Source organism: Artibeus jamaicensis, unplaced genomic scaffold (assembly GCF_021234435.1).
Source record: "Artibeus jamaicensis isolate MK-2021 breed Jamaican fruit bat unplaced genomic scaffold, CSHL_Jam_final contig_935, whole genome shotgun sequence".
NCBI lineage: Eukaryota > Metazoa > Chordata > Mammalia > Chiroptera > Phyllostomidae > Artibeus > Artibeus jamaicensis.
In genome coordinates this window covers 313,571-333,104 of record NW_026522016.1, presented here as the reverse complement: position 1 = coordinate 333,104, position 19,534 = coordinate 313,571, and the positions used below count along the sequence as shown (strand labels likewise).

The following is a 19,534-nucleotide window of genomic DNA, read 5'->3' as shown; positions in this document are numbered from 1 at the left end:
GAGACTCTCTGTTCTGTTGTAGTCGAAATGTCACTTTGAATGGTTTGAAGAAATAATAAATTACATGTCAAGTAACTAACCTGAGATGAGAGTATGAGAATCTATACCGAAATGTATTCCTCTCTGCAAGTATCTTTTCTCCTTTCTAAAGTAGTTCGTTAAATGAACTTAGAGGTTTGGGATGATTCTTTTAGAGATAACATATTAAAAATCTACCTTAGAAAGTCAGTCAATTATAAATAACATCTTCTGCACATCTTAGTATTCAAGAGTTCATCTTGTATTAACTACATTTATTACAGAACCACATTTTCAGTCAGTTCTCTTGCTCGTCACTAACTTTGCACCCATGATTCTCTCTGTTTAGAAGGTTCCCATTTGGGCAGTGACAGCCATTATGGCACCTTTGTTCTAACTAGAAAAAGGGCCTCCCTATGGGCAAATCTAACCCCACACTAGGGCTCAGAGTTTGTTAGGTAGAGTAGGTCTGGATTTCATTCCTCCCTGTTGCTGCTCTTCCTGGTTCCTTCGGAGACTCTGCAACAGCCTTAATCTCTCCTACTAAAACTTCACTGGTTTCTAAATAACTGCCCATTGTAGGCAGTAAATGTATGAGAACAGTAATAAAATTATAATAATTTCTAGCATGTATTAAGAAGTGATTTTAAGTTGGGGGTTTATCCATTTCTATTCTATATTTACTGCATCCCTTTGAACTTTTCTCTCAAGCATACTGAGCTTTGGAGTGATTATGTATCATGGCCAATGTTACACAGCTAATAAGCAATGAAGCTCATATTGGAATCAAATGGACTGACTTCAAACTGAATTTCTCAACCTCAACCCTAATGGCATTTTGTAAATTACTGGGAACAGCTCAAGAGTAGATTCCCAGTTCTTGTGTTTACTTTTATCTCCTTGCCTGGTAAGCAGGACAAGATGAGCCTGAGGCAAAGAATTCTGAGAATGTTTAGAAAGAGAACCTTTCAGATAATGTTTAACTTTGTTTATTGGATTATATAAACCTACTTTATTCTGGAAAGGATTTAAGAATAATATCTTCCATTTATATCACACCATATGGGGCCATATTAAACCAACCAACCAAACTAACAACAATCAAACAAAGAACCAGGAAAAGTTCATCTGCTACAATGGAAATTCTGAAATAAACGGTATTGATTTTCTGTTCATAGAATGAATATAATTCTTATATATTTTCATCAAACAAGACTATATGCAGAATACAACTATGAATACAACCATCGTTACTACTAGTGGTCCTAGTAACCTTCCATTAACAGAGTACTTACTATAAACAGAAGATTTAACAAGTATTTTCTCAAAACCTGGAGAGCTTATGAAGGTATTAGTATCCCCATTTCACAGATAAGGAAATTGAGACCCGAAAAGATAAAGTAATTTGTTGGGAACCTTACACCTGGCTTCTAGCTAAAAACATTGCATTGATTACAGGAACCTGTGCGCTCCACGAGCCAATCGGCTACAGGTACATGAGGTGTGCATGCACTCCCCAAGCCAATCAGCTACAGGCACATGAGGTGTCCACGAGTACCAGTTGCACCCAAGTAATCAATAAGCGGGCCCTTCTTTGTCTCGACCTAGCCAATAGCAAGCAACCTAATCTCCTTCCTCTCCCTCCCCCCTATATATATACCCAGTTCGGAAAAATAAAGTTTGCAGCTTGATCAGAATCTTTTGTCTTGCTGCCATTCTTCGCGCCTCTTGTCCCCCCAACTCATTTGTTCTAGGTAGGTGGTCGAGCCCCAGTTGACTGCTCCGTGGGCCGGAGCAGTAATTGATCAAAGCTGATACAGCTAGTAACTAGAGACATCTTTCTTTTATGATGATACACTAAGTTGCCCCTGAGCACTGCAGCAAAGCAGAAGCTGTAGAGCACTATGCATCATGGCCCTTTCCATCTCTTCTAGTATCTGCATTATCAATTCTATTTTGTATACAAATATCTAACTCCACAGCTATTAAGTATACAGATACTCAGTATCACCTAGGAAGTATTCAGTCCAGAAATATTAAGTTTGAATCCAACCTAGCACACAGATCTCAATATCCACTTTATGAAAAATATTGGTGATAGACAAAATAAATGAAATAATGAGGAAATAAGATAAATTCAGAATACAGAATAGTCTGCATTTGGCAGTATCATTTCAAAACATTAAGGTCATAAAAACAATACAGAGGGATACTGCTCAACATGAAAGGAAAATTAAGAGAAAACCAAAAATAATGCATGATCCATGATTACTTACTAGTTAACAATATTAAAAACTTAAAAGATATTTGTGGAAAACTAGAAAAAGGTAAAATGGCCCAGAAAGAACAAAGAAAAGGGAGATAAATGAAGGAAAAGATTATTTTTTTTTTTTGCTGGAAGAATCAGGGAAAATGTGATAAAGTAAGAGGCATTTATTCAATCTATTCTATGACATCATTCTGTGGTTTTCCAGCCTATATTAAATGTCCTACTGTCTAAACTTAGCAACAGTATTTTTAATAAATATTGCTAGGCAACATCCTCTAATCATTCATCTGTAAGCCTCTTCTCCTCAAGAGCCCATCCTCTACCCTTTCATCGGACTCTGAAGTGCTTAGTACAAGACTCCATATTTGGCAGTCAAGTAAATGGAAGCGATGGATATTTTTGTAAACACAAGAACCACAAGTCCTCCTGCTAGCAGTGAGTGCACAAATGCAAAGCAGTATGTACTATAATAAAAGACCAGTGTGAATTAATGGATTCTTTGAAGTTACTTGTAGCACCATGCTCTTACACTCAAAATGTAATCAAACTAGATGCTAGTAAAAATAAGATTGTCCTTTGCCAGTAAAATGGGAAAGACCCCTTCAGTGGTTACCAAATGCAGCCTTGACACATCTTTGGTGAGGTGGGAGGCTTTCTGTATTATTCTCCTTAGTTTACCAGGCAGGAAGTAGCTACAGCAAGGGGCTAAGCGACTTGCCCTCCAAAAAGAGTGAGCCAGATGCAGAGCTGGGAATTAAGCTCACTTTTCCTCCTTCCCAGCTTTTCTCAGCAAGTCATACTGTCTTTTAGATGGATTATTTCCTAAAATGTACTAACTTGTTAGAAATTCAAGATGAGTGTTGTTTACTTTCCAATCTCTCTTTTTGTCATTACCTTACCAAAGCTATTGTCAGAAGCTAAACTGTTGGGTTAGATCAGTAATCTCTTATCTTGTTTTTAAGACAATATGCCATTAAAATGAGATATATCCAAACACCTGGGATCAATCAGAGTCATTGGATATGAGTTTGTGTTTGGCTGTATTCACAGGTAAGAAAGAATACCATATTGAGAAAAAAATTACAGTTTAAAAGTTAGGAGAAACTAAAAATGATCATGGAGAATAAGATAATCAGAAATAGTTTTTAAAACCCCCCCAGCAATATGGTGTTCATGGTTGGCACTAAAAAGGCAAGGAAATAAAAAAAAATCATGTACATTGAAAAAGTGAGTATTTTAGTCCCTTTAAGAAAATTCCAGATACTTGCTTTTATATAAAACCATGCTTGTTTCATTAGTTGGGATTTTACTAACTGGTTCATTGAAAATGATGGATCATGGGCAGAAACTACCTTTTGTTAGTGACAGTCACTGGTGATTCCTATTTTGCTAACTGAACCACAGATGGTAAATGGGCCTAAATGACTTTCTACTTCGATCATTAAAAAATCACCAATTTATTAATGTGCCCTTTACCAAAGAACCCATATTGAGCCATATAATCTCTTTCAATATGGCAGTCTGGAAAATTAACAATCGGTCATTAATAATCTAAAATATCAAACCCATTCTCTATATCTGATATATTTTTTTCTGTTCAGAAGGTAAGACATGGGCTCAAACCCTATCTGTGTGGCTCAGTTGCTTGGGCACTGTCCTGCAAGGCAAAAGATCACCAGTTTGATTCCCAGTCAGGACACACGTCTGGGTTGTGGCTCAGTCCCTGGTTGGGGTGTAACTTATGAATGTTTCTCTCACACATCAATGTTTCTCTCCCTCTTTTTCTCCCTCCCTTTTCCTCTCTCTAAAAATAAATAAATAAATTTATAAAAAAGAAAAAAGACATGGGATCACTATCTGCCCCTGCCCGCACCTGGTAGGTCTGATAAAATTATCCCATATGATTTTGTTTATGCTTCCATAATGCTTTTTGTCTAATTTAGACCATCAACTCCAATTTAGACCGAAGGTGTATTTGAGGGCAAATACACCTTTTTTTAAGGTCCCTAGCAATTTTCTTTGAAAAGGTCAGTAAATAGAAGTTGATTTTATAAAATGTCTATATTTTTTCTTCAGAAACAGTGGAGAGAGTGAAATTTTGAATGCCTTAAGCATCACCACCTATAATAACTCTAATGCAGAAATTTATCTTTGAAGTTTCCATATCCTATGAAATTCCTTAGAGAAGTAGTTGATTCCAGGGCAGAAATAGAGAAAATACAACACGAACTTGAATTATCCGGCTGTGATAGAAGTAAGCAAGTGCTCAGAAAAGAACAGTGGTATGTCAAAAGGGCAGTTACCAAACTGGAAGAGCTCGCAGTAGACAAAGGTGGAAAAATCTAAGAAAAAAAGCAATAATAGCCCTGGATTGTGATAAATGATCAATATTTGTGAGTTTAAATTGATATAAATAAATAAATAAATGGCTGATCTTTCTTACAGGACAATTCCAATGAATTGGCCTGTAATTAATGTAGAAACAGTCAAGAAGGTGTCACTTCACCCAAGATCAAGGTTAATATCACTAATTAGAAGACATGTTGACATGTATCTTCTCATATGGCACACTGGGGAGGACCCACCTTTTGTGTAACATCCTTGTGAAAAATGCATAGTCTCCAGAAAATATTGCACAAACCCAATGGTAGGACATTCTACAAATTTCTGACCAGGATTTTCAAAGGAACCCAGGTCATGGAAGTAAAGCCAGATATGGTCACAGACTGAAGGTCTAAGGAGATATGACAACTTCATTCAACAATGAATCCTGGACTGGATGCTGGAATAGAGCAGGTCATAGTGGACAAAGTCAGACAAAGTTTGTAGTTTATTTAGTAGGATTTATTGCACAATATATACTTTTTTGTTTTGATAATTGTATTATAGTTACACAATATGCTACCATCAGGAAAAGCTGAGTGAAGTATATGTGGGAACTCTCTGTGCTAGTTGTATACATTTTTCTCTAAGTCTGAAATTATTTCAAATAAAAAGTTGAGCCCTGGCTGGTATGGCTCAGTGGAGTGAGCGCTGGTCACTGATTCAACTCCCAAACAGGGCACATACATGCCTGGGTTGTGGGCCAGGTCTCTATATGGGGGTGCATGAGAGGCAACTGCACATTAAGGTTTCTCTTGCTTTTTCTCTCTCTCCCTTCCCCTCTCTCTAAAAGTGTATAAATAAAATCTTTTTAAAAAGTTGAAAAACAAGCTTTAGAAAAAAATGACCGTTTTGAATAATCAGCTTGGATATACTAATATGTGAACACAGGTATGGATTTGAAAGACAGTGTGTGGTAATCAAGTCCAAGTTTGGCTCTTTGTTAAGTCACAGTTTGGCCAAGAAAGGGGAAGATAAAATGCAAACCTAAATGTGATCCCCTTTATGTCTCAATACGTCAATTTGTTTACTCATCAGGATTTTATCTATGCCATCTTTACTTCACTGTATTTTTCTTCTCCTTTTTGGTCTTTCATTCTTTCCACATTTCTATAATAATCTGTGTATGGCCCAGCAATATTGTTTGCATGATATGTTCATTTCCCAGAATATGTTTCGTGAGGTCCCTGCAGTGCCAAGGCTAATGAAAATCATCTGCATAGAATTTCCTCACCATTATTAACAGAGGTTTCCTAGATGCTTTCAGTGGCAGTTTTCTATTACAACTCACAATTAGGTCTAATATCACTAACTCTCTTCTGGATCATTAAGAATCGTCTCTTTACCTGCTTTCCCTCCCCTGATTCTGCCTTTATTCTTACAGGGGAGAGGCAGCTGCAGAGGCAGAGCTGCAGCACACTGTGCAAATCCATCTTTGGGATGCTTCTTCCCAAAGCCAGGACCTGCAACAGTAATGCACTCCACATTTCAAGGCACTACATGCCTCTCCAGGGCCATCTGTTGTTGGTGATGCAACAAGTAAAATGTTTTTTCACTGTGCCCCAGTGCAACCTTCAGGTGATTCCTGCAACTCTGAGGCTCTGTAGTGGGTCACAGGCTAAGAACCTGGTGCTATATCCATCAACTTGTGTTTCCGACTCCCCACAATATTATTTCTTTGTTTGTGTTTTGTTTTTTTATCTCGAGGGGCAAGATTTTAAAATTAGAACATTATGCATAAAAATCCAGATTCTGGGCCTCCCTTGAATTATCTGAAGGTCCACCTGCCCTCAGCTCACATTCATACAGGCCACACACATTGCTCCCATTGAGTGTCAGCTGTCCCCTTTGACAATGTGGGTGTTCTCTAGCATGCATGTCACCCAGGGCACCTTTCCACCAGCCCGGGTGCTGAAAGATTTTGTGTTTGTAAAATTTCATAAAGGTCATTCAAACCTGTCTGAGGGCCATTACTGAAATGATGAGCAAAGAAACCTAAGCAGCCTTTTCTCGGAGTCTAGTGAGCTCAGAAGCCATGACCAATGTATTTCCCTCTGTTTAACTACAAAAGAAACACTACCTATCATTTTCTCTTACCTGCAGACTGGAGGAGAAAGGGCAGTATTTCTGTTCCAGGTTCCTTTATATGATGGCCTCTTTTGTAAGAAAACATTATTCTTACTGTATATTGAGCTCTATTCTTACTTACATTATGACTCTCAAGCATGGCTTTGAGACATGCTGATAGAGCCATTACTGTTGTATTTCAAATAGAAGAGACTTCTACTAATCCTCTTTGGCATTCATCTCTAAATCTTGCTGAACTCAAGTAGCTTCGATCTCTGAAAGTTTATTTTTGACTTAAGTGATTTTCTTGCTATTGCTAGATTTTTTCAGGTGTTTCACCAGCTTAACTGTTATCTCAATAAGCCATGTTTTCTTTGGCTCTTCATAGCAGGTTTAAGTCTGTTCCAAGGGGTCACAGCATTTCCTGCCCAAACAGCTTTTATTATAAGCATGTAGTCAGTGTTTATTTTTCACTTTACCTAAAATTTAAATAATGCCCTTATGCTCGTGTTGAACCTTTGCCCACAGTACTTCCCCTATGGGAAAAAAAAAAGCCACTCAGTAGACCTCTGTGGGATGTGAGCAGTGTTCTCATCAGGGAGCATAAAAAATCCTACCGCATACTCACAATATACAAGTGACCCTTCCCCTTCCCGCTGTTTTTAATTACTGAGACTAATTTATTTCCAATTTTGGGCACCCCATCTGCTAAAGTACACAGCAAACAAATTTATAGTGGGTCCCAAATTAAATATCAATGCAAAATCTTCCAGTCTCAAATTTGATTTAGTTCGGTCATTCTGAAATTTAATAAAATGTTGGTGTTTATTTCATATTTAACTTACCTCTAGGCATATTGTTGATTTTAGTACTAAAACTTAGCAGCCAAATTATTAAAGGCACTCTAGACAGCATGAATGAAAAATTGACTGAACTCAAAGTCTCACGTAAATTCAATTTGTGCACATGCATCTAGCAAATGTCTGCTAAACTGCATGTGAGCTCTTTGTACAAAAAATAAATTGGTTGAGATCTTTAACATCAATGGCTTATTTAAGCATTTCTAAAATTTGAAATAGCTGAGCTTTAAATCTCAATATTTTTACCTAATGTCAGCTTGCTATGGCTTTTCTTCTTAAATCTAAAGACATATCATGTTTAAAAACTATGAAAACAGATAACACTATGTAGCAGATTAGGCTGTCATTTGAAACACTGCTTGTATTGGCCACTTAGCATTTTCAAGGTTATTTCTCTGGATGGGTTGATTATTTACTCTATAATACTACTGCTCATGGTATAAAGTAAATAGTTTCACAAAAGGTTGATTTTTGGCTCTAGGCAGCCTGTATAACTGTAAAAGAATAAGAGTGAGAATATTTTGGGGTTAAACTTGTACTTTGGGAGGCAGATTTGAATATCTAATTTTAATACTAAGCTTTGACTTTTCCTCAATGTAGGTAACAGAAAAGAGAGCCAAAACAGAAAAAGATTAATGAAAACAATCAATGTAATCGAATCCCAAACAACCTTCTAATAACTTAGAACTTAGTGTAACTCAATCAGTTTGATATTAACTGTGTTTCCTTCAAACACCGTATTGCTCTCCTCTTCCTCACAAACCCTATGGGCTCTGATACTTTTCTCTTACACTAGTTTTATAGAGCCTCTCGCTCTTTCCTTTTTAGGACCCACAAGAACTCAAAAGAACCAAATGGGTTTGTCTTTGCAATCATAAGCTAACATACCCTGAAGATCCAAGTCATAAAATTATTAAACTAGTGTTGTATTGCTTGATCTGGTTTTTGTTGCTTGTTTCTTCCTCCAGTTTATAAGTCATAGTGACTGAAAAATAGAAGTTACTGTAACATCTAGTCAATGAATGCATGGATAAACACAGAAGAATAAGCCCAGGGCCCTGATGGACCTATAGGAATACCCACTAAGACAAAAACTCTTACCTGGGTTCTTCATTATTCATTACCACACCTCTCTTCTCTATAATTTTCTTTGGATTTCCAGGGAGTGTAAAGAGTGCAGCCAATAGCAGCTCTCTTACAATTTCTTCCCTTTAATCGACTACTCGTAAGTAGAACTCAACTATCAGCACACATTCTTCTGAGGATTTCGGGACAATAAAAATGTTCTTCCTTGAAAACACTAATGACTTCCTCAAAACACACACATGCAAATATGAGTGTTCACGTCAGCCAATGCCTTTTCCTTCTGCTGTGATACTGGTTTAGATGGGTAGAAATCACAGGAAGAGAGTTGCTGCTGTATTTACCAATGCTTAAAATATTGCTACGTGTTTTAACTAAATCCCCAAAGAATACTGTCAGTCAGACTTTACAAATTTTGTTCTGCAGAAATGGTCTGTGTAATATGGGGTAATAGGGAAGACTATATTGATAGTCCTGAAAAAAGGGAAATGGTAATACAAAGGCAAGCAATATTGTGGGGTCCACACATGACCATCATGGGCCTTTTATTGTGAAATATGTTTGACACAAATCAATCAGAGGTACTGCCAAATGGAATGCATTAATTTTTAAATAACCTAGAATGTTAACCCTAACCTCTAAAGATAATAATTTGAGACCTTATTCCATTTCTTACCCTCCTAATATATCAAATCATGCTGCATTGATTGTTACAGAAAATCCTCCTAAGTTAAAATGTGAGTTGCTCCTCTCCCTTACCCTCATCTGCACTGCTACCCTTCACTTAAGCCACCAATCTCTCTCTCCAGAATAATTATAACCCCTTACCTGGATCATTGTGCACCTTCTACTTCTAATTTATTCAGCAATAAGCATGACCTCTTAAATAATTGTGTCAGGTTACCTCTGATTAAACTACCAACTGATGCCTATTATAATCAGAACAAAACTCGAATGCTTCACATTGGTTTTGCATGGTTCTGTCTGAACTATCCGAGCTTCATCATATCTATGGCTTTCCCAGCGCCTCTCTCCCACACAGTTTTCAGACACACAGATCTTCCTTCTTTCTCTGAAATAATGTGTTAATGACTTTTTCAAGGGTGTTCATGAAAAGGTTCTCCAGAAGTACTCATAGCTTGTCCCCTCTCATCCCTTTTGTCTCAGCAAATGGCATCTTTCTCAAAAAGTCCTTCTTTGATTACAATCATCAATCCTCAAATCACTTCTCTTAATTACATCATTTTTTCTTTCTTCTTAGCCCAAAATGCTACTTATTAGTTTACATATTTTTTGGTATATTGTCTGTCCCCTGCCACACCAAAATGTAAGCTCCATCAGACCAGTCACCTTGTCTAACTCGCTTATTTGCCACATTTCCAAACCTAGAATAAGCACCCAATCAATATTTACTCAGTTTCATTGAATAGGTGAATGAATACATGAATGGTTGCCAACCACATAGATTGCTGTAGAGATCATATAATTTTCTGCTGTAGAGAGCAGTAGGAAAAAAATGTGAAAAAAATTAAAGCATCCTGAAAACATAAAAGATTTCTGTTGCTATGCAATATTAGTAATTTATACTAAGTTAATGGTATAATTGATAAAGTAGTGTGTATTGTTGGATAATGCCACCGTATTTTCTCTCAGATAAGAATGGTTTGCCCCTAGTAACTATGGGTCATTGGCAGGATAGTAGTGAACCCCACCCAGAGTTTGTGTTAGAATGACAAAGCCAGGACTCGGCAACAGGGCTGGGATTCTGAGTTAGTGATTGTGTTTATAAATTTTACTTATTTTAATAAAAATCTCTGGAATGCAGATGCTGATTAGACACAATTGGTAATCCTTTCACCAGATGAGGCAAAAATATCACCCAGAGCTAGCATCGTTATCACTATACTTTCAGAGCTCAATTATTTTTTAAAAAATGCCTTAAAATTAATAGTGTGGAATAAAGTAGAATATTTTTTTAAAAATGTACTTGCTATTTTATGTTTTCAGACCAATAAAATATACCATTAAAAGTTTTATGAAATACTCACAAGGTCTTAGATAATCTAAAAACCAAACCTATTTTAAATCTTTAGAATCTATATTTTAGCAACAATTTGAAGTTTACTAATTGTCCCAGTTATTGGTTGTATGTGGATTGAAACTTCGATAAATTCTTACTGTGAATGTTCTCTCTCTTAATATCTTTGTCTTTCCTCTCTTTATATACTTTCATTTCTAAAGAAAACTGATCATTTTAAACTCATTTCTGTTATTAGCCTTATGCCTACAGTTTTGTTTTTTCCACAAGTATCCTAAAATACCTTAGGAACACTCAAAGCAGGCAACCACATCAAGTTTTACTTTTCTTCTCCCCTTCCCATTTTTAGTTTTTTCCCTCATTATAAAAAGAAAGGGCTAAAGTGATAAATTGTTATTAAAGAAAAACTCAGCAGTAGAAAAATCTTAAGGAATTATGTATTCATGCTTCTAAAGTTAATCTGTAAGCTGTCTTGGAAGTCTTGAAGATGTCAATGCAAGGCGGAGAATTTAGGAAGAAATATCCTATTGATTGTAAGAATAAGACAAGAGATGATCTGTGGTACCTTGATCTTCCCTAAAGAAGAAACGTTATTCTTTTGACTAAAATGAGGTCGCATTGCAACAATACCTGCCTTTGGTCTGAAGGCTAAGCCAGCCAGGACAATGAGGCGTATGCAACTCTAGAAGAAATGTCTGACTGTTAATAAGAATGCATTGTGAGATAAAGTGTATCTTCGAGAGACCACACTCTCTATCTTCTTCAAGAAGCTTTTTGCTTTCTTTTTTCCCTTACTTAACAAATTTAGAAGGAATCTCTTATGAAAAAGTACTTTCTTAACTTGTTTTCTATAAAAGACATAGTTATGATATTCATATGTAAATGAAAACTTTCATATATATATATGACTTTATCCATGCTTATATCTAAGAAAAATAACATTAAAAAGATAAGTTTATAGTAAGGAGATATTAATTAAAATGACATTTCAATGTTTCTATAATAAAGACATCTTTGACAAGTGTTATATAGTTACGACTATTTTGGAATATTTGAGAAACCCCAGCTGTAGATAACATATAATCATTCAACAAATATGAGTAGCCAAGGTATTGAACAATGTAAGTGACACAGTCATTAGCAACTTTAGCATTAGCCTTCTGCACTGATGATACAAGAATCTGACCTACTGGGAGATCAGCAACAACTGAGAGGGCCCATTTATTTAAACATATCATTGCATTTTTAAAACTAGAGTCAGATATCTAATAGGAGACTAAATGGAATATAATCTACATAAGAAAGTTGTTATGGTCATGTTCAAAAGCACACTAAACCCTGCTGTTTTATTACTGAAATGATTTCTACTGTCTATTCTGTAATGAGGGAATGTCTTGACTTTGAAATAACATTTTGGAATGTGTTTTAGCTGTTAAAATATTTTATTAAATGAGAAAATAATATATTTTAATTGATTTCAATAATCAAAGTATACTTTGAGCAAAAATGAACTCAGAGCATGTGTGTATTCTTATTTTAATAGTGTTTAAACTCCAAATATACTCCATATCAATATGTAATTACCATCAAACATATTTGATTTGCCTGTTATTAGAGTGGCAAAGGCACATATGATATACTCTACAAAGTATAGATAAAAGTACTATACCTAAGTCTGTCAGGGAAATACATTGTTATTTTGGTTTTTCCATAAATGCAACTTATATTTTATAAATGCAGGATCAATTTAACTGTTTTACCAGATCTTAATGGCTACTATCTTATAGTTTGATTCCAATTTATTTACTACTCAGTTTCATCAATTAGTTTAGTCTGGAAGCTCAGTAAGAATAATCAGGTTTGTATAGAGATAGTTTAAATCAATAGAATGGAGAAAGAGACACTATATTTTGGTATCACTGAATTCAGAACAGAGTAACAAACAAAACATTTTCTAACTTGGTCTTATAGTTATGCCAGGGGGAAAAGGGAGGCCATCAAATCATTTATAAAGAGAAAATATAGAGGTAAGATTGTGATGGCAGCTTATAGCAGAAAAACTTCTAATGAAAAAAATATGTACATTTTGAATGTCTAAGCTTACTTGTCCTGGTATGTTGAAAAATCTTCTGAAACTTGTGTTCCCCTTTCTATAATGTAGAGGTTCAGAAGTACTTGGAGTGATTAACATTTTATACAAGTGAGAAGGCATAGAACAGTGAGAATGGTAATTAAATGTTATGGCAAGCACAATACTTTTCAAAAGTAAGTGAACTAAATATATCTACTGGCACACAGGTAAATTAGTCAAAAAAGTAACTTTTTACAAGGTCCAGTAAATTTTTAGAGATATGTCCATGCTTTGGTATTTAATATTTAAATAATCAAGCCTCTTATTTAAGAAATTAACAAGCTCTAAATATCCCTTTCCAAATAGAACTGGGGAATGTTTCCAAGGTGTGAAGACTGTTAGATTTGTGATTCTTGAACTGCAATTTCATTTCTATGCCTCTATATAACGGATTGTTGTGTAGCTTAAATTTGGAGACTAACAATGCATATGAAAATGTAAAGCAACTCTGCAAAGGATAAAAAGTATCACGACTATTTTCTGTTGGGTTGATTAGAGTAATTTTGTCCTTCCTTCCCCACCAAAAATCACAAACAAATAAAAAGCCCAGAACCTTATTGTTTCCACTCTCTGTACATCAAGGGAGTATTTTGCCTTATTCTTAGATTAACTATGGGGAGCTAGATTTCTTCAGGAATGTAAGAAAAGTTTTATTGAACTGCCTAGAGTAAACATGATTATTTCCTGATAGAAGTTTAGTTCAACATAGTCTCTAATTAACTGATTATAAGAGTATTCAACTTTTTGCTTCAGCATTCCAACTAGTAAAAATATTGTTTAAATTATAAGCATCAATGCATCATAAATACAGGTATTTCAAAGGCCAATGAATTTTGACATCTGTTTCTTCCACTATCTGATTCTGTTAAAATAAAATATTTATCATATGTAAATTTATTAAGATAGTGCATGTTGGGAGTTGAAATTTAACTCTTAAAATTTTCTTAATTTCATATTTTTGTTTTTCAAAAAGGCATATATTGTCTTAAATTTTGAAAAATAAAAATTTCATTAAAAAAACCTATCTCTAATTTTTAGGTTGAAGTGTTGTTTTTATAAATGTTTGTGCCAAGTCAGCTATTTTATTTTATTTTTACTTAAAAAAAATATTTTATTTATTTATTTTTAGAGAGAAGGGAAGGGAAGGAGAGAGTGGGAGAGAAACATCAATGTGTGGTTGCCTCTCATGTGTCCCTGGGGACCTGTTAGGGACCTGGCCTGCAACCCAGGCATGTGCCCTGACTGGGAATCAAACTGGCAACCCTTTGCTTCACAGGCTTGGGCTCAATCCACTGAGCTACACCAGCCGAGGCTATTCTTACTTTTTTTATTGATGTTTGAATACAGTTGTCTCCATTTTCCAAAGACAGCCATTTTAAAGAAGATTTTATACTCACATCCACACACGCACTAGGTTGGTTCTACTTACTACTAAATTAGTTTAACTAATAATATCATGGTTATACAATCATGTTTAACTTTCAGTATTAATTCTACTTTCTTAAATGCATCTGTCTAGAATAAAGGCAAGTGTGTGCTTTATATGAGAATTATTTTGGAAACCATCACAGAAGATACAGAAATCAATCAATACATTTGGTTGGTACATTTTACTACACATAATTCCTACAACTACAAAGGAATTAATGAAATGGGGGCACAGATTTTGTAAGAGATGTAAAAATTACTAGCAGAAGCATGAAAAAATTGGATTATAATAATATGGAGAATGGAGAGAAGATATAGCTATCCCTCACCATCATAATCCTTGTAGAAGACCAAGTCATGCTTAGTCCAAGTGACTCCATTTTTATTTATTTTTATTGAATTTATTGGGGTGACCTTGGCTAATAAAATAATATGGGTTTCAAGTGTACAATTCTATACTACAGTATTTGTGTATCGTATTGTCTGTTCTTCACCCAACGTCATTTATGCACCACTTACCCTCTTCTATCTCTCCCCATCCCCCTTCCCTCTGGTGACCACCATACCGTTGCTTGTGTTTATAAGTTTTGCCTTTTTTTGGGGGGGGGCTTAACCCCTTCACCTTTTTCTTTCAATCCCTCTATGTCCCTCTCCTCTGAGAAATGTCAACTTGTTTGTATCTATTACTCTGTTTCTATTTTGCTAGTTCATTTTGTTCATTAGATTCCACATATGAGTGAGATCATATAGTATTTGACTTTCTTTGACTGGCTTAATTTCACTTAGCCCAATATTCTCCAGCTCCATCCCTGCTGTTGCAAAAGGTAAGATTTCCTTCCTTTTTATGACCAATTAGTATTCCATTGTGTATACGTACCACTTTTTTAAGCCACTCATCTTCTGATGGGAACCTGGGCTGCTTCCAAAACTTGGCTATTGTAAATAATGCTGCCATGAACATAGGAGTACATATACTCCTTTAAATTAGTGTTTTGGGATTCTTAAGTTATATTCCCAGAAGTGGGACTGCTGGGTCATAAGGAAGTTCTATTCTTAGCTTTTTGAGGAACTCCATACTGCTTTCCACAGTGGCTGGGGAACTCTGTACTGCATTCCCACTAATAGTGCACTAGCGTTCCCTTTTCACCACATCCTCTCCAACACTTGGTGTTGGTTGATTTATTGGTAATAGCCATTTTTACTGGTGTGAGGTCAAATGGGGCTTATCTTGATTGTACACCTTAAGCTCCAAAAAAAAATACTGACAGGGCAAATAGCAAAAAACAGATGTCCTGCATCCAAGACACTTGCAAACTAAAAATCTCTGCATTTCTCCACTGTAAATTATAAGTAACACTTAAAAAGTGTCATCTTATTCTTAAGAATATGTTAACTCTATCATCCATCCCTCATCCTAAGGTATTTTTACATCCATTAAAAAATCACTTCCATCTTAATAATTATATCTAGCTTGACATTGATAGAACTTCCTTCAAATTATTTTATACTGTAAACACTTTATAAGGCATTGATAATGAAATCAGAAGAAAGTATTTATTTTAAGAAAGTATAATTCATCTAAAGTTACTTTAATCTCTCTTTTAAGAAACAGGCATTTGGATTCAGCCTCTTCCTAAAACGATTTGGTTTTCTCCCTGTGTTTCTTTCCTTCCCTTATTCTGTTTCCGCAATTCACTTCTTTTTCTCTTGTCTTAACACATTGAATTTTTATTTATTTCCCCACTGTTTCATTTCCTTCTTACCAGTTTCAACTTGAGAGAAAGAGAAGAAATCTCCAAGATTATGGAGACCTCTTTGAAAGAAAAAATTTATGATGTTTCTGGTATTTCTGGATATGAAGAGACAAGGTCCACTCTTTTTTTGAGGGGAGAAAGGTTAAAATTTTGACATACACATGATTGTCACTTTTGGATGATTATACATACACATTTAAATGATTAGAACAGCATAAACTTTAATTACGTGTAAAAATGTTTCTATATATTGTCAGACTCAAGAATTTAAGAGACTACTTTTAAGTCTATCAATAGTCCTGTCATTTTTCAGATGATTTAACAACTTAAAATATTCCTTTATTAAGTCTTAATCCTTACCAAGCCATGTTCTGATATGATATGACATTGTTAATATGATGCATTGGTTGACCCTAATGAATATGATTTATCCTCCACATTTTCCTGTTAAGAGTTACTAAGATTTTCCTTTTTTCAGATGGGATGAAATCTAATAAGAACTGAAATGAACTTTACCTTAACCCTTTATGAAAATTAATATAAAATAAGATAATAATTATATATATAATATGGATTTAAAGGACAAGTGAATGTATATAAATTGAAGAGAAACATACAAGTTAACATATTTTTCTATTTTAAAAATGTTTGAATTTACACTCATAAATTTACATAGGAAAGAGATACACTGGCAGAGAGTAGTACAATCATTTCTATTTCATCCAGAGAGCTTAAGAAGGTACCCATTACCTACCCATTACCCAGTATGTATTCAGAGAACCTGAAAGTGATTTCGCATTTTCTGTCCTGAAACTCTAACTCTTGCACTAGAATTACACCCCTGTGTAATTCATGCCTGTTTTATTCTTCAAGGACAGTTGACAGAAGCCTTTGCCAAAGCTACATCTCATTAACCTCTTTCTTAATTTCATATTCCTGTGTCTTCTATTTCAGCATTTCATGAAAGAAGTTTGTCATAATGCAGCAGCACTTTCTTTTCTAACTTTCAACAAAATTCCTCTCCATTTTTTTTCTTTTGTCCAAATGGGACTCATCCTTTTCACTTTTGGTAACTAGCTGTAGTACTTTTAGCTCTTCTCTAAACGGTTTTGAAAGTGGAAAAGCATTGGTCTACCACTATTTTTACTTGTGGTATCTGATATAGCACTTGTTGTACTGACATGGTGATACAACATGACACTATTTCAGTTTAAGGAAAAAGTGAGATTTCTCTTCCATGTCCCTGCTCATCTATCAGATGTCCTCTCCTGCATGGAACTAAGCTGGCACTACATGGGCACTGCATTGCAATCATTCCAGTTATTTAGTCTCCTGTCTCAGAAGAAGGTTGGGAGATTTTTTCTTATATTTAAAATTGTCTTCAGGTATTCATCCCAACCATTGAAGCAATGGCTCTGTCCCTCCTAAACACATCTCCAAACACCGAGGACTCAGCTCTAGATGAGGTCAATTTCTGGAGACTGAGATTCAAAGAGCCCAGCAGCAGTGGTCTGCCAGTGCCATGGTTTTACTAGCACACAGGGCTAAGAAGCTTCGGTGTGTTCACCTGCTCTGGTCAAACTTCAAAACCCTTCCCAAGAAAGGTTGAGAGCTAATTGTTCCAACACAAAACATGATCATTGTTTCACGTCAAAGCAGTGTACTTCCATTTTATCAAGGTAGTTTTTAACTCTTCCACACCAACTGTAAGGGAAGTTAAGCCAAGATCAGAAGCCATATGGTGAGGTGGCAATGACATGTTTAAAGTGCACAATCTTAGGAAATGTCAGACTTCATGAAGGAACTCATATTAGTTTCACTACCAGTAAAGGAAATGACCTGTGGGGTACATTATAAAGATGACACTCTGGTTGCCAACCACAGGTTGGCTAGAAACACTAAAATTCATTCCTGCTTTTTTTCTAAAATAAAACCATAATTTTTGGTCAATTCTTAATTCCCTTCATATAAATAGTCATTAAACATCCCAAGGCAACTGTGCCCGTTTGCTTGGCACTGGGAGCCAGGTATCATTCTTATCTTTCCTACTTCTGTTTTTGGTAATTTGCCCCCGCCCCAAACCAGCTGAAATATATTAGTCAATGTGAACCCAAGATTAAAAAAACAACAACTGAGATCTATGATACTGATCTGACGTTTAGCAGTTAACTCTTCCAATGCCAGCTGCCCAAATATTTGTTCACTTTGTGTTTTCTTTTTTCACCTGTGCAGGTTTTCTCAAAAATTATCAAACTTGCACAGGGATTCCTAGATTTCCGGGTCCAAGGTTTACAGAACCCAGGTTTACTATAAACCCCATCTCCCCTCTCTTCTGCTCCCCATACACATTCCCGTTTAAACTTCTACCATTAATTAGCTAGTATTTGGTGGGAAAGCAAGGGCAAAATGCCAGTGGTGGGTGAGCGTCTCCATGTACCATGAGCGGTATCACAGACCTCTCGGAATGAAAACAAACAAGCAAAAAAGTCAAGTTCAAGTAGGTGCCTACGTCCAAAAGCGCCCTAAAGCCTTAGCCTTTCCGCTGCGGACACGAACCTCTCTGGAGTCTATACTCCTCTCTGGGGCTATGGAAACGAAAAGGGCTTGAGTGGGCGCTTTCGCTCCTGCTAAGACCTGGGTGCAGCGGGTAAGGAAGTTAACGCAGAAGCTAAGTTGAGGGAGCACACACATAACGCAGAGAATCCGGAGCCCGAAAAACCTCGAAGCCCTGGAGTCAGCGCGGAAGGAAGTCTTAGGAAAGCGAATTCTTATCCAACATCTGCAGCGCTTAGGGCGCGCGGACAGAAGCGCACCGTCAAGTCCAAACGCTCCCGGGGGACCAGAGCAGGACTAGTCAACAGCCACAAGGGAAAAACTGCGGGTGAGCCGCGGGTTCTGGCGCCCGGTTCAGAAATCCCCCACCGCACCCCTCACCATCCACGAGGCCAGCACACAGTGGCCAACCGGACCCGGGGAGCGGGGCTGCAGGACTTAAGTTTCACACTCACTTATCTGCAAGCATCTTCCAGCAGGAAAGCTGAGGAAGGGGAAAAAGAGGGGGAAGGTGGCCTCCTTACCTTGGTCTGCTCCCAGGGTCAGCACCTTGGCGATAGGCAATAATCCCGAGAGAGTGAGTAAGGCGAGGAGAAACTCGGACATGGTGCTCGCCCGGGAAGGGAGCCTGCGCTGGAGACTGCTCGGCTGCACCCTCGGCCCGGCGGCGCCGGCGACTCGGAGCCCGGAATAGAGCAGCGTCATATACAAATGTCACTGGAAAGTCTTCAGCTCAATGAGCCCAGCCTGTCCGCCTTCTCCTGCCTGGAGCAGGATGTGAAAGGTTCACGGATGCGCGCGTGTGGGAGAGACAGTGCGTGTGAGCGCGAGTGAGCCGCTCGTGTGTCCTGACTTTTCAATGCAGGGTACGTCTGATCTTACATCACGCAAGAGGGGCAGTGAGAGATGCCAGCGGATGGGAATTCACTGATTAATCACGGAATCCGCCGC

At 36.7% G+C, this 19,534-nt stretch overlaps 1 protein-coding gene across 1 annotated transcript in view; it reads right to left on the bottom strand.

Annotated features, from left to right (window-relative positions):
• LRP1B (LDL receptor related protein 1B) overlaps positions 1–19,288 on the bottom strand; it is a 1,762,610-nt gene extending 1,743,322 nt beyond the window's left edge. Inside the window, exon 1 of the mRNA XM_053655128.1 lies at positions 19,108–19,288. Within this exon, the coding sequence (XP_053511103.1) occupies positions 19,108–19,288 (181 nt within the window). The remainder of the gene's footprint in view (positions 1–19,107) is intronic.
• Positions 19,289–19,534: the final 246 nt, after the last annotated feature.